The sequence below is a fragment of the Taudactylus pleione genome, unplaced genomic scaffold, assembly GCF_031769625.1.
Source record: "Taudactylus pleione unplaced genomic scaffold, aTauple2 ptg000485l, whole genome shotgun sequence".
NCBI lineage: Eukaryota > Metazoa > Chordata > Amphibia > Anura > Myobatrachidae > Taudactylus > Taudactylus pleione.
In genome coordinates, this window is record NW_028284887.1 from 776,686 (window position 1) to 799,956 (window position 23,271).

The 23,271-nt window shown below is 43.2% G+C and overlaps 1 protein-coding gene across 2 annotated transcripts; it reads left to right on the forward strand.

Annotated features, from left to right (window-relative positions):
* Positions 1-376: 376 nt before the first annotated feature.
* TNFAIP1 (TNF alpha induced protein 1) lies at positions 377-22,556 on the forward strand. 2 transcript variants are annotated; one of them, XM_088449448.1, is made up of 8 exons: positions 381-462; positions 7,345-7,495; positions 8,293-8,634; positions 11,201-11,370; positions 14,597-14,686; positions 18,399-18,451; positions 19,676-19,871; positions 21,213-22,556. In XM_088449448.1, the coding sequence occupies exons 3-8, from the start codon at positions 8,421-8,423 to the stop codon at positions 21,447-21,449; spliced, it is 960 nt and encodes a 319-aa protein (XP_088305574.1). In that variant the 5' UTR covers positions 381-462; positions 7,345-7,495; positions 8,293-8,420; the 3' UTR covers positions 21,450-22,556. The 2 variants fall into 2 exon arrangements, with proteins under 2 accessions (XP_088305575.1, XP_088305574.1); XM_088449449.1 differs by lacking the exon at positions 7,345-7,495 and having other exon boundaries at positions 377-462.
* The last annotated feature ends 715 nt before the right edge of the window (positions 22,557-23,271 follow it).

Consider the following 23,271-nt stretch of genomic DNA (forward strand, 5'->3'; position numbering starts at 1 on the left):
TCTGGTAGCCATGTTTAGTGAGGGCAATATGCCCGACTTGTCAGCTAGTCAGCGATTGTATTAGAAATAAATGACACAGATGTAGGTGATATAGCGATAGGTACACGGCTGGCGGGCAAAGGTAAAGCGAGTCGGAGGAGCTGGGCCCCGCCCGGGCTGTTACCAGGGATTCTGGGACGTGTGAAGTCATGCTTCCTAATGACGACGTGTGATCGGAAGGGAAATTACGGATAATAATGGATTAATAGATCATTATAAACTATCACACAGGAAGAGAGCGTTGAATGTCCCAGAGGGCAGCAGTGTTACACGGGGCACGGCGGGCACGGAGGAGGGCAGGGCAGCTAATGGGTGCACCGGTTACCGGAAGTGACCTCATTCTCCTGGAAAAAGATGGGAGAAACTGAGGGGATCTGAGCGAGAAAGACGGTGCGGAGTGGGCGGCAGAGTCCCTGGCGGCAGGTGGGTCTATAAACATGGGGAACCTAGAGAGGCTGACACTGTATATAGTGAGAGAGAAAGACATACATGGTGATACTGACACTGTTGGTATATACAGAGAGGCTGATACCGCTACTGTACTGTATTTAGGAGAGGCTGACACTGCTGTAGGCTATACAAAGTGAGAGGCTAACACTGCTCCAGTAGTCAGTGAGGGGCTGACACTGCTGTGTTCAAAGAAGTCTATTTACTAAGCCTTGGATGGAGAAAAAGTCCCAACCAGTCAGCTGACACCGCTGCTGCATTCAGAGAGAGAGGCTGACTGCTGTATTCTGAGAGAGAGACTGACACTGCTCCTGTTTTCAGAGAGGCTGACAATGCGGCACACAAAGGGCGGAATTCAATTCTTTCCAGCCCCTATCGCGCCCGACGGAGCTATTCTATTCTTGCTCCTGTCGGGCGTGATTAGCTGCCAAGAGCTACATTTCAGCTCGCAGCCCCTGGGGGATGAGAGCTGAAATGTGCGAAAAGTGACATGTTTGGACGCCCAAACATCACTTTTCGCGATCGCGCCCAGCACTTTGGTCGGGTTTAGCTGCTTTACGCGGCTAAACCTGATCTCTATGGGCGCGATCAGCGTGAAAAGCTGGCACAATTGCATAGTGGCCCGCGATCTCCTGTCACTTTAGACGGGAGATGCGGGCCGAGAAATCAATTGAATTCCGCCCAATGAGTGAGGGAGAAGTTGACGCTGCTGCATACAAAGAGAGGCTGACACTGCTGCTGTAAACTATGCAAAGTGAGAGGCTAACTGCTGCTGTATGCAGAAGAAAGTCTGACACAGCTGCTGTATTCAGAGAGAGGGTGACACAGAATAAGGGAGAGACAGACGCTGCTGCTGTATACAAAGAGAGGCTAGCACTGCTGCTGTACTCAGAAAGAGAGAGGCTGATTCTGCTCCTGTATACAGAGAGGCTGACAATGCTGCACACAGAGAATAAGGGAGAGACAGACGCTTCTGCTGTATACAAAGAGAGGCAGCCTGACACTGCTGCTGTATACAAAGAGAGGCTGACAATGCTGCACACAGAGAATAAGGGAGAGACAGACGCTGCTGCTGTATACAAAGAGAGGCTAGCACTGCTGCTGTACTCAGAAAGAGAGAGGCTGATTCTGCTCCTGTATACAGAGAGGCTGACAATGCTGCACACAGAGAATAAGGGAGAGACAGACGCTGCTGCTGTATACAAAGAGAGGCAGCCTGACACTGCTGCTGTATTCAGAGATAGAGACAGACATTGCTCCTATATACAGAGAGAAAAAAGCTGACAATGCTGCGCACAGAGAGTGACGCAGAGGCTGACACTGCTATTGTATACAAAGTAACACCGCTGCTGCATTCAGAGAGAGAGGCTGACTGCTGTATTCTGAGAGAGAGACTGACACTGCTCCTGTTTTCAGAGAGGCTGACAATGCGGCACACAAAGGGCGGAATTCAATTCTTTCCAGCCCCTATCGCGCCCGACGGAGCTATTCTATTCTTGCTCCTGTCGGGCGTGATTAGCTTCCAAGAGCTACATTTCAGCTCGCAGCCCCTGGGGGATGAGAGCTGAAATGTGCGAAAAGTGACATGTTTGGACGCCCAAACATCACTTTTCGCGATCGCGCCCAGCACTTTGGTCGGGTTTAGCTGCTTTACGCGGCTAAACCTGACCTCTATGGGCGCGATCAGCGTGAAAAGCTGGCACAATTGCATAGTGGCCCGCGATCTCCTGTCACTTTAGACAGGAGATGCGGGCCGCGAAATCAATTGAATTCCGCCCAATGAGTGAGGGAGAAGTTGACGCTGCTGCATACAAAGAGAGGCTGACACTGCTGCTGTAAACTATGCAAAGTGAGAGGCTAACTGCTGCTGTATGCAGAAGAAAGTCTGACACAGCTGCTGTATTCAGAGAGAGGGTGACACAGAATAAGGGAGAGACAGACGCTGCTGCTGTATACAAAGAGAGGCTAGCACTGCTGCTGTACTCAGAAAGAGAGAGGCTGATTCTGCTCCTGTATACAGAGAGGCTGACAATGCTGCACACAGAGAATAAGGGAGAGACAGACGCTTCTGCTGTATACAAAGAGAGGCAGCCTGACACTGCTGCTGTATACAAAGAGAGGCTGACAATGCTGCACACAGAGAATAAGGGAGAGACAGACGCTGCTGCTGTATACAAAGAGAGGCTAGCACTGCTGCTGTACTCAGAAAGAGAGAGGCTGATTCTGCTCCTGTATACAGAGAGGCTGACAATGCTGCACACAGAGAATAAGGGAGAGACAGACGCTGCTGCTGTATACAAAGAGAGGCAGCCTGACACTGCTGCTGTATTCAGAGATAGAGACAGACATTGCTCCTATATACAGAGAGAAAAAAGCTGACAATGCTGCGCACAGAGAGTGACGCAGAGGCTGACACTGCTACTGTATACAAAGTAACACCGCTGCTGCATTCAGAGAGAGAGGCTGACTGCTGTATTCTGAGAGAGAGACTGACACTGCTCCTGTTTTCAGAGAGGCTGACAATGCGGCACACAAAGGGCGGAATTCAATTCTTTCCAGCCCCTATCGCGCCCGACGGAGCTATTCTATTCTTGCTCCTGTCGGGCGTGATTAGCTGCCAAGAGCTACATTTCAGCTCGCAGCCCCTGGGGGATGAGAGCTGAAATGTGCGAAAAGTGACATGTTTGGACGCCCAAACATCACTTTTTGCGATCGCGCCCAGCACTTTGGTCGGGTTTAGCTGCTTTACGCGGCTAAACCTGACCTCTATGGGCGCGATCAGCGTGAAAAGCTGGCACAATTGCATAGTGGCCCGCGATCTCCTGTCACTTTAGACGGGAGATGCGGGCCGCGAAATCAATTGAATTCCGCCCAATGAGTGAGGGAGAAGTTGACGCTGCTGCATACAAAGAGAGGCTGACACAGCTGCTGTAAACTATGCAAAATGAGAGGCTAACTGCTGCTGTATGCAGAAGAAAGTCTGACACAGCTGCTGTATTCAGAGAGAGGGTGACACTGCTGCTGTATACAAAGAGTGGCTAACACTGCTGCTGTATTCAAAATGAGAGAGGCTGATTCTGCTCCTGTATACAGAGAGAATAAGGGAGAGGCACACTCTGCTGCTGTACACAGAGAGGTTGACACTACTGATGTATATAAAGAGAGGCTGACACTGCTGCTGTATACAAAGAGAGACAGGCTGACACTGCTTTTGTAGGCTATGCAAAGTGTGAGAGGCTAACAATGCTGCCGTATTCAGACTCTCTCTCTCTCCCAGCAATGTCAGCCTCACTCTCTGTATACAACAGCAGTTCCAGCCTCTCTCACCGTAGACACTAACAGTATCAGCCTCTCTTACACTAGCAGCTCCAGCCTCTCACTCACTCTCTGTATGCAGTAGTGCAAGCCTCTCACTCTCTTGCCCTCATTCAGAGGCGCTCGCAAAATGCGAGCGGCCGCTTGGGTTTTGAAGTGCGGCCTCCTGGTCGCTAGCTAAGCTGTGGGTTACCACCCACAGCTTTAGCGACCGTCCAGGTTGATGGGACGCGATGGTCAAGACCATCGCGACCATAGGGGCTTGCGACGAGACCCTTAGGTTGGGTCTCGGCAACCGCAAGCCCCAAGGAGCTTCCTGCTCTGATCGAGCAGGAAGCTCCCTACTGACATCACTGCTGATGTCAGTGTGGCTGCCCACAAAACGGCAGGTGTTCCTTAAGGAACGCCTCCGTTTGTGAAACCACCCCCACGCCACGCCTACAAAACGGGGCGAACTGTTGATCAACATCGACAGCTGCCCCTTTTGTAGTGAGCTCCGGAGCAGTGCGGCTGCTGCGCGTGGCCTAAACATCGACCCGCTTGCTAGCGGGTCTGAATGAGGTCCTCTGTGTGCAGCCCTGTCAGCCTTTCTCTCTCTGTATACAGGAGCAGTGTCAGCCTCTCTTCTCTCGATACAGTAGCAGTGTTAGCATCTCTGTGTACAGCAGCAGTTATAAGCACGGAAACAGTATGTAATACCGGCGGCCGCATGGTTCGCAGCCTGGCAAGGGTGAAAATCCTGATCGTCAATTAAGGTAAGTATCGCTAACCTAAACCCCCCCCCCCCCCTAACCCTCTCTTAGGGTTGCCTAATCCTAACCTCCCCCCAAGTGCCTAACCCCCCTATAAGTGCGTAAACCTAACCCCCCCCCCCTTCCCCGCTGCCTAACCCTAACCTCCCCCTGGGGGTGCCTAACCCTAACCTCCCGGGGGTGTCTAACCCTAAGTCCCCCCCGGGAGCCCCTAACCTAACCCTCCTCTCCCCCGCGGCTGTTAGCACCCGACTTACATTCGATCGGTAATCCGAATGTCGTGCTCCCGTCGTAAATCTAATGATTCGACGTCTGTCATTAGACACTTGCCGGGATTAGACAGTCGGGAAGCCGGTGGTCGGGATTTCCCATAAGCACAATGGAATTGAATTTGCACTAGAACATACTCAGATAATTGAAACACTGATTAGAAAGATAATCACTGTCTAACCAACATTTTGACTGGTCTAGGAATCAACTCTGCATATAGTTGGTGGTGTTTAAAAATGGTTTTGCAAAAATGAAAGAAAAATATATTTTACTGGGACACACTTTGTAACAAGATAATCATGATATGATTGTACAGTATTAAAACATCTTTTAATAGGTAATAATCCTACAAAAAGAGAGAACCTCAGGTTTTAGAACAAATGAAAATATTTTAAGATACCAATAAAAACGTATTAAATCTGTGATCAAGCTAATAGGCAAAACGTACTGCCCGATAAGCAGTGACCGGCAGCATGGCAGATACTAGGGAAGGGGGCAGGGATGTAGATGGGACGGGAGGTCCATTTGCCATTGGCAGATGCTAGAAGATTATCTTCCAGCAGTCTCCCAGTGAGCGTTTCTGACTGGTGGCATCATTTGCAATCATGTCAGGTAACGCACAGGCTGGTGTGGTCACAAATGATGCCACCACACCAGGCAAGTGGTTAAAGGCATTATCCTTTTCTTAGCTTTGGGTGTGCAGTGTGACCTGAGTCATTCATATAAAATTTACGGAAACAGGATGAGCAACAAATCCCAACAGCGATTTCCAAAGCTTTATTTTAGTATGGGATCCCTCCCGCAGGAGTATGAAGGAAATGTGGTTTCAGTGAAAAGAAATGATATCGCTGCTTCCTGAGCCTTGGTGGAAAATCTGTATATATTGTAGCATAAGATGAAGATAATGTATAAATTGGCATTGTAGTAAATGGCTCAAGCTTCTGTTTTGGCTATGATTTCTAAACTGATCTCCTATATTAATCTTTTTAAATTGCCATTCGTTTTATTTTTAACAAATTGAAATTCAGCAGTAAGTTATCATTTTGTGATTCACTCATATGTGAAACATTATGGCCTGATATAGAGTTGCTCGCAATTCCGTCTTCATGCGGTCTTGCAATTTTTAGCAAACGGCGAATGCGCCAGAGTCTGAGTAAGCAATTGCAGCAAATTCATATATTGGCTTGGGACTGATTGGGTGCATGAGGATAAGTTTACCAAGGGCATATACTGTATATGGAATTGCGAGGCGAGCTTCTGCTTAAATCTGTCCCAGGTCAGTCCCATCTCTTGCACCAAGGATAGTGTTGATGCAAATGTGTGCTAATGATGATGACTGCTTTCACCATCCATTGGATGGAGGCGCGGCGGTTGTGTAGATTCTGCCAATTCTGAAAACAGACGGAAATACACATTAATTTCACATATATGGAAAGTGTCCGCTACTTGTGCAACTCTGGATCTGGCCTAAATCTATATTATTCCAGAAATATAAAAATGTTTAATTTTTATAGTGCGTTTGGTTAATTTCGGAGCTCCCCTATTGCACTTAACAGTGGCGTAACTACCATAGGTGCAGTGTGTGCGGCTGCTAAGGGGCCCGGACCAACTCGGGGCCCGGCCCTCCCATCTCCCTGCACCTAAGGTGCCAGGCCACAGTCCCCTCCCCTTCCCTCTGTACTCACTCCCCTATCCTTGACGTTCCCATGTGAACGCCTCCATTTGGGGGCGGCCCCACTGACATCACGAGTGATGTCAGTGGGAGAGATTTCGGCTCTGTGAGAGCCGAAATGTCTCTGGGGCTTGTGGCAACGAGACCCTACCACAAGAGTCTCCTCGCAAGCCGATGGTCGCGATGGTCTTGACCATCGCGACCATCTTTTTGGCCGCTCGCTATAGCTGTGTGTGGTCACCCACAGCTATGCGAGTGGCCAGGAGGCCGCTCTAAAAAACAAGAAGGCTGGCACTGATTCAGAGCGAGCGCTCTGTCAGAGCGTCCGGCTCTAAATCAGGGCCTATGTTCTGGTCTTGTGTGGGCATTGATCTGTCCACTCATGATTATGTTAGTGGGGAAAGGACCAGCGCACGGAGGGCTTGATTCAGAGGTGGAGACAGTTGCAGCCATGGTTGCGATTTTTTTTTTTGGGGGGGGAATTGCAGTGGTGGTAATATGCAAATGCTAGTTTCAGCCTTCCCCCTTGTGCACTAGCATGCGCCAGAGTGTCAAGACCATCGCGATTACAGGACTTTTCTGCGCATTAGCAATCACTCGACACACAGTGACATTGCGTCCTCCTCTGAATCAGGCCCAGAGATGTGATATAAAATCCTCCAGGCTTGTTAGAGCAAATGAGTTTATTTCACATTTCTGTGCACAGCTTCTGTTTCTTTTAGCAAGTCTACTAATGAAGGACCCATGGCAGTGGTTTGGTCACTGGCTAGCACCAAATTTTATACATTCAGTTTATTTTTTCAGTCTTTCTTTGATGGCCTCTTTTTTTTTTTTTTTTTCCCTGTAAAGATCAAATTTAGAAGACAGCATTGGGCAGAGCGGTTGATAGTGTGTACATGCTTCCAGGTTTGTCCATCATTGTACGATCATATCAGATGAATAATAGGACGCTCATAAAACCTGATCTTCAGATGCTCTCTGTTTTAAAACATGGTTTCAGGTGCGTACAAGCTCTTGAGATATCTCACAAACGGGAGATCTGCCAGACGATTGTATAGATGTGTACCTAGGTTAAGACTAATAGGGAGATGTGTAAACCCTTTTAAGGAGGACAAGTTACCCATAGCAACCAATCGGCTTCTAGCTAACATTTTTTTTTTAGATCGTACTAGATCAGGGGGTAAGCTACCTGTGCACTCCAGCTGCAGGAGACCTACTAATCCCTAGCATGCCCTAGCAGCAAAACTGTGGCAAGGCAAGTTGGCATGTGTAGTTCTATAGCATCTGGGGTGCCCAGGTTGCCTACCACTGTACTAGATTAGTGATAGTTAGAAGCTGATTGGTTGCTATGATGAGGTCATTTCTCCACTTGCCCTTTTTAGAAGGTTGATACATTTCCCCCTAAGAATTGTAGCAATTGCTTATTTGATGATCAGTGGTTAGGTGGACCTGTCGCACTACGTCGGCCACCTATTTGTAGACTTAACTGATCTTCATGCCAATGTAACGGTAGGAACGAGACACTTGTTTGATGATACAGATTATGCTGTAATGTGGGGATACCAATGCCAGTAAAGTGTGTTTCCATTGCGGTAATTATGGTGACCTATTCTACTAATAGCTATGCATTATCTTCAGTTCTTTTATTTTATATATATATATATATATATATATATATATATATATATATATATACTGTATATATGTGTGTGTGTGTGTGTGTATATATATATATATATATATATATATATATATAATCTCTCTCATATAGTGGTTTTCTTTTGATTTCCTTTGCAGCGTTTAAACTTAGTTAGCAGGCTCCCAATTCCTGCTAACTAGGACTTGTCTTCCACGTTCACCCTCCCACCACGGCGGCACACGTGAAGCCCACTGTGTGCAGAGTCATCGTCTATTTGCAACGTGAGATGTCTGGCGACACTTGTCTGACGGCAATGTGCCCTGCTTCAGGCGCCAAACCTAAAACCTACAGCATTAAAGGGGGATGCCTTGGAAACAAGTATGTGCGGCTGAATGTTGGAGGATCATTGTACTATACCACGGTGCAGGTCCTCACAAGGCACGACACCATGCTTAAAGCGATGTTTAGTGGCCGCATGGAGGTCCTCACTGACAAAGAAGGTGAGAATACCTTATTTACAGGAAAAGTATTGGCGTTAATTGTCTGCTTTCATCTTTACACACAAAATAATGTGGAATTAAGAAGCCAGCCAAGTAAATTTAGGGTATTCTCTTTTTATTGTTCCCAGGTATCAGTATCTATTGATCGAAAAAAGATAATCACCCAAATGAGCTATGCACCCAGCTGTCTTTATCTGGGTGCATTACCTGGCTTCTGGGATTTGTCTAGCCCTAAAGTGCTACATAAACAGCATGTAATGTAAATGAACTAATAATAATATAATTGTAAGTTATATGGCAGTGCCAGGTGCAGCCCAGAGCTGGAAACAATGATTGGCCTAATTATAGGCAATGTAAGAGTAATTGTTTTGTAAGTGGAAGACGCTTCCTAAGACATTCCTTTTACATGACTCCATCTGTTCCCGCATGACTTCGATGTTTCACAGGTTTCTATTTTCTAAAAAGAAAAAGCTAATTTAACTGTAATTTCGATATTGCTGTCATTTAGGATATGACAATCAACAGTGTACGTGTGTGTGCATGTGAGATATATATATATCTATCATATCCAAGGAAGGTCAGCAGCCAAATAGTACTGCCTGGGGTGACCATTCAATGTTGCTTGAAAGGTACCAAAATACATTGTGAATCATAAAGAATGCACTCACCAGGGCTTCTCTTCAGGTTTCAAAAAGTTTATAAAAAACCTACTTTAATGTTTACAACATGGTTAAAATGTCAGGAAGTCGACGTGTCAACCGCACAAACGCGGTCTTCTTCAGGACACCACAGGTGAAACACAGGACATACATACACCTTCCAAAATAGCCACATTATATACCCATATCAATTAGCATTAGCTCAACCCCCAACATCCCTCCGGGACCGGAAGTGATACTTGCGGGACGGATAGAGCATTTAGAAACAAACAACAACCAATTGTATACCAAGGGAGAGCCCAGTGATATACAATTGGTTATTGTATGTTTCTGAATAAAAAAAAAAAAAAAATATATATATATATATCTCCTTAAACGGCAGCACTCCACGGATTTTCAAACAGAGAAAAGAGTCACTCCGGACTCGCACTAGGGTAAAGCAACGTTTCAGATTTATTGCAAATCTTTCGTCAAGCTAAGTATAACAAACAAGTCTTACCTTAAATACTATAAGCACCCAAGTGTACACAGCGCCGGGCGGGCATCCTTCCCCCTCCGTCGGCGTGCGGCGTGACGCCACACGTCCAACGTCAGGTCGGGTGGGCGCCTGTTACCAAGGAAATAGGTGAAACCCATCACCATAGGTAGCCATAGAAACAACAGTGTAAACATAAACAAAGCGCTGAAAACCTGTCATTTGTAAATATGGGTATGAATACCACAATATCTATCAGATATAATCCATATAGCTTCTAATCCCTGATAAAGTTCCAAATGGTACAACTTTAAATGTCACAAATAGAACAATTACATAAAGATAGGAAAAATATCAAAAACATCAATTTAAATAAAACAAGACAAATTAAGTTGTTCATTGAGACCAGCAGGAGCCACCATATTTAATCGGTGTATCCACATAGCTTCTAGTCTCAAAAGATTCTTTGCTCGATCACCACCCCTCACTGATGGCAAATTTGGGACTCAGGGTAGACAAGCCATGTTTGGCCGCTATAAAATGTTTAGCGACCAGCTGGTCACTTTCTCTGCCTTCCAAGGCTAATCTGATAGATGACCTATGTTGTGCCGCTCGTTCCCTAAACGTACATGTGGTTTTGCCCACATAGGCTAATCCACAGGGGCACTTAATAAGGTAGATGACATATCTACTCATACAAGATATATGTATGTATATATATATATATATATATATATATATATATACACATACATACATACAAGTGATGCCCTGAAGCGGCCCAGCCCCAAAACCCACCCGCAACTGACATACTATCTAAATTTATTAAGGTCTTACCTGTTAGCTTCATACATTTTAGCAATATCTGTGCAGAAAGTGGAAGAGCGATAGCATAATCCAGTGGTTCCCAAACTGTGTGCCGTGGCACCCTGGGGTGCCTTGGGACACTTGCAGGGGTGCCTCAGGTTGGTGGTCCAGCACCAAATCAAATTGTTTATGGTCAATGATATGTAAATATGTGGACAAACAGAAGTGCAAACCTGTCACCCACTACATAACTGACCCTGAGGATGACATGGAAGCACAATTTACTTCACTTTATACAAATTTTTTTCTTTTTCTCTGAATTTCTCAATAACAAACTTTTGCCTTAGGTGTGCCGCGAAAACAATGCTGATACTCTAGGGCGCCGTGGTTCAAAACAGTTTGGGAACCACTGGCATAACCATTTCTTTATTTATTCGTATTTTTTATTTGTGCATTGTTGTAGTCAGTCAAAAAACATTAAAAATAATTTAATTGTGTTATTGAAGCTTTTAAAGTGCTCCTCTTGAACAAACAAAATAACAGCTTTAATTTTTACGTGCATGTTTATGGCAAAGTTTAGAAAACTCACAGGACAGTTACATATGAACGGTCTTCCCTCTTACAGGCTGGATTCTTATTGACCGATGTGGAAAGCATTTTGGGAGCATCTTAAACTATCTACGAGATGAAAGCATTGTACTTCCAAAGAACAGACACGAGATCAAGGAATTAATGGCAGAAGCTAAATACTACCTCATTCAGGGCTTGGTAGACAAATGCCAGACAGCATTACAGGTGAGAGAACTCCCTGAGTCACACATCCTGTCTGTGACACGTCATCATTGTTCATTGTTTTTAAGGTGGTTTCCGAACGTGCTTGATACCTGGAAAAAAAATATTCTTTGACGCTAACGGAAACCGGTTCTGTTTCCTTACAGTGCAGTACTAAATCTGCGTAGACTGCCATGTCATGTTTAATTGATGCAAAAAAAATATGGATGTACTTTTTTATATGTATTACGCTAACGTAGGAGCAATGTGTTTTCGGATTGAGACTTATAAGAGACCTTTAAAAATACAACAAAAAAACAAAACAGAAAAGGGAATTGATACATGGGATAGCTTTGAAGTCTTTCTGGCAGGAGAATAACTCAGTAAAGGAATTTTAAAATAAATAGATAGTGTTGGCATGGCTTGGGCCGCCTAGTCTAGCACCTCTCACTGAGGCCACATTATGGGGTACATTCCAAAACAGGGAAAAGGAGAAAAGTACCACTGTATTAGCAACTAGATATGTCAAAAAAGACCCCAATTCAATATATTTAAATCCAAATGTTGTTCGGTGGGGGTACTGCCATCATTATGAAGAACCATGTACAGGAAATTCCAAGAGAGAAAAGAAAGAAATGTCCTATAATGGCGCGTGGCATTGAAAAATCACAATAATAATAATAATATAGAGGGAACTCTTTATTTTATATTTTACAAACTCATTGACAGTAATCATTGTGCACTTGGATGAATTGATGTTTATGCATATGAATGTACTCTCACATTATTATATCCTGGAGGATCTTTAAGGTGATGATCTCATCAGCAATTTACTGATAAATGACATGTAAACCATTGACAGTGGGATTTATTGCCTATCACAATTATATAAACGTGGATCAAGTAATGAGTCATGGATAACGCATAATATAACATAAGTATTACAAATAGCAGCATGCAGTGCGTCAGCGTAAGCTTTTACTCTATCACTTTTCTAAACTTTATTTTCACTATCCTTAAATCTTCCTATTTGTTTTAAATTTTTCACTGAACAAGGTTTTATAAGAGATACTAATAATGGTTATATTTTATTTCAAGGAATTTCTTCCTATTTGTGCGCCATTATAGGACACTTCTTTCTTTCCTCTTTTGGAATTTCGTGCACATTATGGGGTAGATGTATCAAGCTTTGGAGAGAGAGAAACTACCACCAATCAGCTCCTAACTGCAATTTTTCAAGCACAGCCTGTAAAATGACTTTCTCTCTCTCCAACGCTTGATACATTTCCCCTTCTCTCCCCTTCTCTCCCCTTGGGATATCAAGTAAGCATGGGAGAAGGTAAAAAGTCGCCCCTTGACCTTACCCATTTACTTACTTCCCCTCCCCTTCTTCATATTTCACAGCCAAAATGTGTTTGCAAGCTCTAGTGTTATTACATATTATCAGGTCGTCTTATTATTCAGACTTCTAGAACTTTTTCATGAGGCGTGCTATGCTGGACTACTTTTATATCCTGCCCTGGATAGCCAAGCCCAGTGGTTGCCAATATTTTCATCCTACCATAGTCCTACAATGCACTTATAGCATAACCTTTTCAAACTTTGATGGCTCATCACTGAGTGCTGTCCTCCTCCATCACTTTAGATCCCTGTTTCCATCTTGCTCTGAATATCTGAATAGATTTACATAGTCCAATCCCACAAAGTTCTTATTGCATTTTAATCATTTTCCCTTTAGTTAGTGATGGAAATACATATATATATATATATATATATATATAGTGGATTTGCTCAAGGCTCACTTAATTTCTAGCCCCCCCATCCTCACTTTTATTGTTGTATCACTTCAATCCTTTTGCAAAGCAAAAACCATTGACATAGGCATTTAATTTCAGTGTAATAAATATTTTCAAAAACAAAAATTCAGCTCTAAGGGGTCCATGTACGAAGCCTTGGTGAGAGATAAGTGGACGGAGATAAAGTACCAACCAATCAGCTCCCAACTGTCAATTTACAGGATGTGTTTGAAAAATGACAGGAGCTGATTGGTTGGTACTTTACCTCCGTACACACACACACACTCTCCCTCTCCTTCTGACACTTGCAGATTGCTGTGATCAAAAAAACTCACCATCACTTACACAACATACACCAATCAGCCATAACATTAAACTCACTGTCAGTGGGTGGGATATATATTCGACAGGAAGTGAAAACTCAGGTGGTGGAAGCTAGAAAAATGGGCAAGTGTAAGGATTTCAGCCAAATAGTTATGGCTATATTACTGGGCCAGAGCATCTCCAAAATGGCAGGTCTTGTGGTGTGTTCCCGGTATGCTGTGGTTAGTACCTACCAAAAGTGGTCCAAGTTTGCGAACCACTTAGATGAAGGACAGTGGTGGGAACTATATGCAAGACACCTACTTTAAGTACTTCATTACTCCTGATTGGATTTCCATATCACTGTGGAATGTATTATTATTACCCGTTATTTATATAGCACACACATTCCGCAGCACTTTACAGAGAATATCTGAACACTCACATCAGACCCTGCCCCTTTGGAGCTTATTTATACGCGCGGAGAGAATATACAAACTCAACACAGTTAGGGCCGTGGTGGGAATAAAATATGTTTATTAATGTTATAAAGTATGTATAGTACTGTAAGACGTGATGTCATTGTTTTTAATAGGTGAGTTCTGATGTCATGACTTCATTAGCAAAACTTCTACATTACAAAGACTAGAATACCCCATACTAGAACGTATGTTGGTTATTAGGAGTCCTCTTTCTTTGTGACTTGTGTAGAAGTCCCTTTGTGACATGTATAATAGCACTTTTATATGATCGTAGAATTTCTCAATGACTTGTAATAGTTTTACAGTTTTAATTAGGGAACACATTATTACTCCATATAATGCTACTTATATTATATTATTTTGTCTTGTTAGCAAAGGGCTTCGCTTCTTGATAGATAAAATATAAAGATTATTTCATGTAGCCATAGAAGGAGATCTGTAAGTAATTGAGTAACTTTCCTCAGCACATCAATACTGTAGAAATATCTCTCCTAGAGCTTCCTACAGTACTTGTGTAAACCCCCCAGCTGTTTCCAGCAGGCTCTCCTACTATGTTCAAAACCTATCCCTGTGCCTTTATTTTCTAGGACTCTATAAGGTTTCTGGTCATACACAATTGCCACCACTACAGCAGATCTGCTCATTTTTTCCTTTCATCAATTCTTTCAGGATAAGAATGAGTCATATGAAGCTATATGTAACATCCCAATCATCACGTCTCCAAAAGAAGAAGAGAAGCTGATTGAATCATCCGCCAAGGTACGCACTCCACTTGTGAGTTCAAGTCCGCAATTACATTACATTTCTGCTGGCCTAGTATTGCAGCAAGTGTTATTCTCAGTCTGTATTTACTATGGGGGCAATGCCTGATCTAGCAATGAGTTATAGAATAATGCTGTGCTTACTAGCCAATTATACTTCATTTCATATAGGATGTCTGAGGTAAATGTCTGTGTAAATATATACATATGAGGTATTGTGTTTTAGTTGAAATACTTTCCAATTTGTGGAATAAAACAATATTCACAAGATTATAAACTGATCAATCCACAATGGTACCACGGTTATGTCATGGCATGCCTTAAGGCCGGTACACGACGATGTCTAGTGTGCCCGACCTCGTCAGCGATGGGACCTGGCGAGGGAGCCAACATCGGCAGCAAGCTAACGATATCGCATGTCGGACCTGCATGCAGTGCCAACAGAGGACTTCACTGACGATGCATGGGAGCACGCATCGTCAGCAACATAGCGGGTACACAATAGACAATGTGCCCGATATGTCGCTCTGATCCGCCGGATGGGACGACATACACTCTGCTTTGGAAATGTCACTGAATTCTGGCAAATAGTTTGCGTTCTCATTATTATTGGTTAAATGTCCAAAATGATTGCCTTCAATGTGTGTGCGCAATGACTTTCTGGGACTATGCAATCAGAAATATTGGGGATATTGTCAGATTTTGCTGGTGATAACCTGGCCCAGTGCCAGACTGGTACAAAGGGGACACTTGTACTGTGTTCCAAGATTGCGAGGGGTACTGGCCCCTCAGGAATCTCAGGAGCCCAGTTCATGTGTCCCCCTTACCTCTGCTGTATTCTGCAGGGCACAGAGATAAAGTTAGAGAGGGAGGCCAGCAGCCGGCAACCTAGAACAATAAAGTATTTGTTTTTTTTGCCCTGGCGCACCACGCGTAACGTCATGACGTCACGCCGCTGGGTCAGTGAGGAGCCGGGTCCGAGCTGCCAGGGAACAGGAACAGCAGGCAAGTTTTGGCTGAGGCGGAGAGACACGGATCGGGCGGTGGTTTTGGGGAGCTAGGGAGACGGAATGTAGTGAACATGTCTGCGGACAGGATGCCGGCCATCGATATACCAACGCCGGAATCCTGCTGCCTGGCAAACTTATCCTGAGGGGAATTCCGAAGGAAGTATCCGGGGTAAGTATGCGAGTTAGCCCATTAGGGAGTGAGAAGGTTAGGTTACTTACCATCACTGTTGGGATTCTACACCTTCAGGCTTCCAGCGTCAGTATTTGAACCGGCTAGTCAGCCGCCACTATTTCATACCCATCCCAAGAAGACACGGTTCTGTCGGTGGTTGGGGAAGCTGGAGATGATGTGGATGAAGACACAGGGCTGGATAGGCACAAGGTCTGGGGCTGTGAGATGCTGGGGCTGAGGTTGTGAGGCACATCGGCTGTGACAGTGGGGCTGGGGTTGAAAACACAGGGGCTAGTGCTGTGAGACACAGGTGCTGAGGCTGAGAGACAGTGGCCACCCTGCATGTGCCTACTGGGAGCGAACAGGGGGTCCCAAAAATATGAGTGTGCCGGGCCCCAAGATTTCTGTTGCCGGCCCCGGTGATAACAGAGCATGTGTAGCCAGCCCAGATTTACATTCTCTTCCTATTTCGCCTTTCTGTGATCTGATTTCACTAGAACATTTTGGGTGAGATGTATCAAGTGTTGGAGAGAGATAAAGTGGAGTAGTTGCCTAAAGCAACCAATCAGCTTCTGTCATTTATGTAGCACAGTCATTGAAATGACAGAGGCTGAATGGTTGCTTTGGGCAACTACTCCACTTTATCTCTCTCCAAGACTTGATACATCTCACCTTTTATGTATTAAACTGCTTGTTTTCCCCTACCTGTAATATTCATTGCAAACCCAGTTGAGGAATAATATATCCTACAATTGTTTTATTAATGGAAATTAATTTCCTTGTACCCAGTCGTTTAATTGTAAATCAGTGGCATACATACGAATGCCTCCTGCCACGCTTTTCAATGAAAGCAGGATTAGAATAGTTGGTAAAAAGCCAGGTATAAATCACATGTCGGAGAAGCCTGGTGACATTTTATTGTATAAACACAGTCTAAGCTCATTTCAGTTACTCCGCAAATCTTTTCTCAGATGTTTTAAAATGATTTTTATAATGTGAGATTTCAAATTGTGAGGCAGATCGGTTTCAGGTGACCGTCTTAGCAGTAATAATATACACAGGTCAGTATTCCTGCTTGTCTCAGTGTGTCTGCAGTTGCACTCAGTAATAGAAGCCGTTTTGTTTTCTGATCCAATACCATGAGAATGCATCTTGTGATATCACTGAGGCATGAATGGTGGTTCAGCTATTTGTAAACAGCAGGGGCCTTTTCATTAAAATGGACCTTTAGGGTACAGTTGGATTTAAGCATACAGTATGTGTAAATGTGGTATATGGAGAAGGGTTCTAGCCTGCACACCCTGAATATATATAATGGGAGGTGCTATCTGTTGAGACTAATGTTGCAGACACAAAAGGAAAAATTAGAAGTGCACAACTCCAACATTACTAATTACATATACAGTATATAATACCTTATTGCAATAAATAGGTTTTAGCATAATCATGGCCAAGGTTATGGGCCTACCCACTATGTCAAGGTAACCTCTTAGGGTAGGTCCCTAACATACTGGGGTTAAAGTCCAGGGTGCGGGATACCCCCAACCCAGCCCAGCTGAGCCACCCCAGGGCATCACACTATAGTGAGAAAGGCGAAGTGTAAAAGAGTGTTAGATAAATAGGAGCAGCTACTGCATATGTTAGAAGTGAGGTGAAAAATAGTTGAATGAAAATGTTACATATACTGTATAATAAATGTGCAAAAAAGGAAAAATGTGTTATATTGCGATGTCCTGAAACAGCCCAACCAAAGCAGTCCAGGGGATATGCCCCTAATAGTTTAGGCCAGTGGTTCCCAGACTCTCTTGAATCATGGTGCTCTGGAGTATCAGCATTTTGTTTCACCCCTTGGACAAAAGTTTTCTTATTCAATAAGTCAGAAAAAGTTCTTAAATTGAGTAAACTATGCTTACTTGCCATCAGTAGGTTCCGCTATGTGGTGGTGGACAGGGTTCCACTTCTGTTTGTCCACATATTTTATAAATGACAGCCACCAGCACTGGTTTTGCCTATCACATTTACCATATAAGTGATTTGATTTGGTCCTGGACCTCCAACCCACCGCACCCCTGCAAGTGCCCTGCGGCACCCAGTTTGAGAACCACTGGCTTAAGCTGCCTCTCTGTAATCACTTAGGGCCGGATTCAGAGTTGGGAATAGAAAGAGAGATGGCACTTCACTGTGTACCTGGACAAACCATGTTGCAATGCGAGGGGTGTATATACATTTTTTTTTTTTTGCATGTAGGGTAAATACTGGCTGCTTTTACATGTAGCCCACAAATACTGCACAGCTTTATTATTAGTCTACAATTTAGATGTCAGTTTGGACACCTCCCTCCCAAACCTAAATCTCTCTGCACATTTTACATCTGCCCCGCCTGCAGTGCAGCATGGTTTCACCAAGATGATCAGTTGAGAGCGATATCTCACTCTATTCCCAACTCTGAATCAGGCCCTTAATTCTCTATTTGTGGATACATGTACTTTCTTGTGGATAACATGTCATTTTATTTGTGTTTCCATCAGCCTGTGGTCAAACTGCTGTATAACAGGAGCAACAACAAATACTCTTACACCAGGTGCGTTATTTTGTATTTGCTGTAACTGCAATATCCGTAAGTGAATCAGTGTAATAAAGTAGTTTGTTTGGTTCCTATGTCACAGAGAGATAAGGGGACTTCTCTATGTTGGTCTATTTCCTTCATAGCTAATGAAGTCCTCTCTTGTAAGATGGTCACAGTTCAGATTACAACACTAGTGCATATGATGGAAGTTGAGAGCCTAGTTTATCATGAACGGCAAGCCCGAAAGATGATCATTATATTCTTTCAGAATGTGATCACAAAAATCATCGTGTTAAAAAAAAAAAAAAAGTCCTACATTTTGAATGTATGGAAAATATTTTAGGAAATTAAATTATTCCTATCAGTGTAGTGCTTTTTAGTTATTAATATTCAGTTGTCTCATTTTATGGCCATTAGAAATCTATCTGAGCTGCTTGTTAGGTAGATGTTAGAGTAGTGGTTCTTCGCTCCAGTCCTCAAGGACAATTATGCCACCTGCTTCCACAGACAGAATTCCTCAAAACATAACCTGTTGGGAAAACTAGAGGGTTCATGTTGAGAACCACTGACGGTAACTAATGTCTGGAAAGAATAAGCTGAGATACATTGATGCCTGTTTTTCAGAACATGAAATTATAAAATGCTCTGGGTAACATGGGATTACAGTTCATTGTATAGGTGCATATGTAATGTAAGATTTTATTTTTATTATGTGACCTTCAATTTGAAAGCAATAAAGAAATAGTTATTGGGGGGGGGGTTTGTTTGGTTTTATCTTTTATATATTTAAACTTTTAGTTAATAGAATGAGCATGATGCAACTACCCCTTGTATTAATTATTTACAGAAAATCAAGGTAAATGGTTAGAATGTTCCTCTAATAGTGTTTTTCAACCACTGTGCCATGGCACCCTAGTGTGCCGCGAGCGGTTGTCAAGTGTGCCGTGACGGTCAGCTCAGCACACTTGTACTATAGTGTGTTTTATTCCTGTGGAGGCCAATGTAGTGTGTTTTATTCCTGTGGAGGCCAATGTAGTGTGTTTTATTCCTGTGGAGGCCAATAGGTGTGTATTTTTTTATGTAGGAGCCAATGTATGTTTTTTCATAGGTCACGCATACCGCATAGCCGGATAGTGTGCCTTGGCAATTTTAAAATCTTGTATAGTGTACCTCTAGTTGAAAAGGTTGTAAAAAATCACTGCACTAATACAAATGTTTTCTTTAATATGACCATTTTAGCAACTCTGACGACAACCTTCTGAAAAATATTGAGCTATTTGACAAACTTTCTCTGCGCTTCAATGGCCGTGTCTTATTTATGAAGGATGTGATTGGAGATGAGATCTGCTGCTGGTCCTTCTATGGCCAGGGACGGAAGCTAGCAGAAGTCTGCTGCACCTCTATTGTTTATGCCACCGAAAAGAAGCAGACAAAGGTACTCCCAAACCAGTCATGTGACCAGTGTAGAGGCTTTGCACTTTATCTAACCATTGTTTTCTGAATGCACTCATTGTAACACCCATTCTATTTAAGGCTCAGAATGGTTGATTAGTCAATCCATCCAGGGCCATTTACACAGACATGGAATACATCTCTCCACATGAGGTCTAGTTGGACGCAGTTGGTGGCTATATACATACATATATCTTTTCAAATATTTGTCAGCCAGTTTTGTTGATTTTCGACAAATTAGGCTGCTGTCATTATATGCATGACCATTACAGAAGTCCATCCTATACAATTAAAATCTGATTCAAATGCTTGGTACTTGATTGCAATGTATGAAAGATCAAGGTCACCAATTAGTGTTTATGAATGACCAGAAGTTCCTTGCAGCCGTGATAGGTCCAGACTCCTATGCTGGTTACACACTAGGCCAAACCGTTGCCCAATCGTTTGGGCGATGTGTCAGCACTGACATCACAACTGGGCCGGCTTGAGTTGTTAATCACCGCTAAAACCCCTGCAGCATGTGTACGGGCGATCGGCGGCTCAATGTACACACCAGTAGATGCACAGATTATTTTTGCAGATTTACCGGGCATCTGCTGTGCTGCAGGGCCGTTCCAGTATGTCTGTGAATGACGTCCTTCACAGAAATATCGGAGGTACACACTCGCTGACATGCTCGCTATATAGCGGCAATTCCATTGAACGACCGATATTTATCTCCTTCGCCCACTGTGTACCCAGCGTTAGCTGGTGGTTCTGGTGTGAACCACCAGACGTGACTGATCTGGCCACATTCTGTGTGACCATTCATTCCACACATTTATCACTCAGGTCACACATCTGTAGCTAATCGTGTAAGCGCAACTTTACAGAAAATGTCTGTAATATTTTGAATGGGCACTAAAGCAACCCAAAGTGAAGAAAAGTCCTCAGTATGGGATGGATAAAGGTTTGCACACCATAACATTTGTGTAGAAATATCGTATTAAGTGAAAACCTGCTCTGCTTCTGAGTTTAGAATTAATATTTTTTTTAAAGTCTCCAATTTCTTTACATATCAGTCAGGGACCACGATCACATAGCATCCGCATAGAAAGGTTTTGAGCGATGTTTGAGACTCATGGGACGTATTGGAAGCTTGCAAAGAAATCTCTATATCAGTCTTATGACTCTTCCGTTATGGAACACCAGACAACTTATTGCTTCAGTGGGGGTTGCCACATTTACACATATAATATATATATATATATAAAATCTCTGCCGTCACTCTTGCTAACATTGTATTTCTTAAAATAACATGCATTTCTCCTGCCCTGATGATTAGGTTGAGTTTCCCGAAGCACGCATTTATGAAGAGACCCTAAATGTTTTACTCTATGAGACCCCTCGAGTCCCCGACAACTCCTTGCTGGAAGCTACAAGCCGCACCCGCAGCCAAGCATCTCACAGTGAAGAAGATGAGGGCTTGGAACTCAGAGACCGCGTTCGCCGTATTCACGTGAAGAGATACAGCACCTATGACGACCGACAACTCGGGCACCAGTCCGCGTACAGGGACTGACTCTGTATTGAGCGGAAATGTTTCATAAGGACAGTGTGAAGTTCTCTTTGACAAGAGACTTTTATGACCAAAAACCTATTTGTATGAGGATCTTGTTATGCCTTCCTCACATCCCAGCTATTATACGTTCTGTCATCTAGTCTATAGCTTCTAATGGATGAGTTTAACATTGTTTGGATAGCAGAGCGGATTGTGTTTTAGCTCCATAAATCTAGCAGAGGGGCATGTCTGTAAGGTTTGGCTTGGTGCTGAGGTACAGTCTGTCTACTATCTAGAGTATGTATAGCTGTTATTAAAGTGGTTTTATTAGTCACATAACACGTATCTCACTAATGGACGAGTCTCTAGATCTCTTTACCTACAATGTTAGAACGCTACAGAGGATACACACTCATCACTTACTGCGAGGGTGGATCTCTAGTCTACTGACAACAAAAAACTGATTCATTGAACAGTAAGGGTGATGAGTTATGTTTTACAGTAGCTGATTATTACTGATATTTTTGTGTTTGACAATCCGCATTTTATGTTCTATGTAGGTTTTTACAGTAGTGACCAATCCACACCAGCCGTGCCTTATTCACATGTACCTGGCTGGGAGTGAGGGTTTCCTTTGCGCCTCATAAAATCAAGGAGACCTTTATTCTAATTTATAGCACCTGTCACATATTGGAGTCACCAATGTGATTTCTAACATTCATTATTCAGATTGTACAATTTTTAAGATTTTTTTTTTAACATTTTTTAATAATTTTTCTGTAGTTCACCAACATAGCAAACTGTGCAGTAATCTAGAAATCAGAAGTGTGTTTCCAGAGGAGAAAACCACTTGTGTTACTTGGCTCGCTCCTAGACCTCTTCCAGCCTTTCTATCACAAGACTTATCGAAGCTTAAAGAGATATAGAACCAACCAATCCGCTTCTGTCATGTTACAGGCTGTGTCTGAAAAAATTAGTTAGGAACTGATTGGTTGGTACTTTATATCTCGCCACTAGTTTACCTTTCTCCAACCTTTGATAAATCTCCACCAGAGCCTGATCGGAGCCCATTTATTTACTATGCAGAGAAAGCAGCCAGCTACTGTATATTTATGGTTTAAACCAGGCCTGGCCAAACTGTGGCTCTCCAGCTGTTGTGAAACTACAAGTCCCAGCATGCCTTGCCAGAGTTTTAGCATTCCCTAATAGCAAAACTGTGGCAAAGCATGCTCGGACTTGTAGTTTCACAACAGCTGGAGAGCCACAGTTTGGCCAGTCCTGGTTTAAACTATGTTTTAGTGTAAAATGTGGATCAGAAATGAACTCTGAGTAATGCTGTTTCACAATGCTTTTTATATAAGATGGACCAGCTAGCTGTGAAGATGTTGTGTATTAAAGTTGCACAGTTGCATATGTGGATGAAAATCAAACTGTTTACTATATAATTTGCTGATTTAAGTCTTCCAAATGCTAAGATACAGTAGGTCTTCTGGTTAACTTTCAGTATGTATTACATATACAATGCTGTATACACTTCAGGGTTCAGGTGGCTGACTACCTTACCATGAGACCACCTATCACTATCAAGGATTTATTATTTTCATTCAAAATGCCTAACCAGTGTCATAGACCTTTTACAAGTAGCTCACGTATCAGTAGCTTTGTGGCTGTCAAATCAGCTAGAACCGATGACACAGAGGACACTTACAGCCATTATTAACATAAATGCTACATATCCATGTTTGTGATTTAGATGAATAAGGAGGTTTAGTCATGGTAGAAGCGTGGCCAAAATATTGTCAGCCCTGATTTCAATGACTCAACATAGAGTTATTACTTCAGC

Bases quoted from the DNA above. Each gene is read 5' to 3' on its own strand.
- TNFAIP1 (XM_088449449.1), top strand. From the start codon at position 8,421: ATGTCTGGCGACACTTGTCTGACGGCAATGTGCCCTGCTTCAGGCGCC. The intron at 14,687-18,398 runs GTACGCACTCCA...TGTTTCCATCAG, and splicing joins TGATTGAATCATCCGCCAAG to CCTGTGGTCAAACTGCTGTA. The intron at 19,872-21,212 runs GTACTCCCAAAC...CCTGATGATTAG, and splicing joins CCGAAAAGAAGCAGACAAAG to GTTGAGTTTCCCGAAGCACG.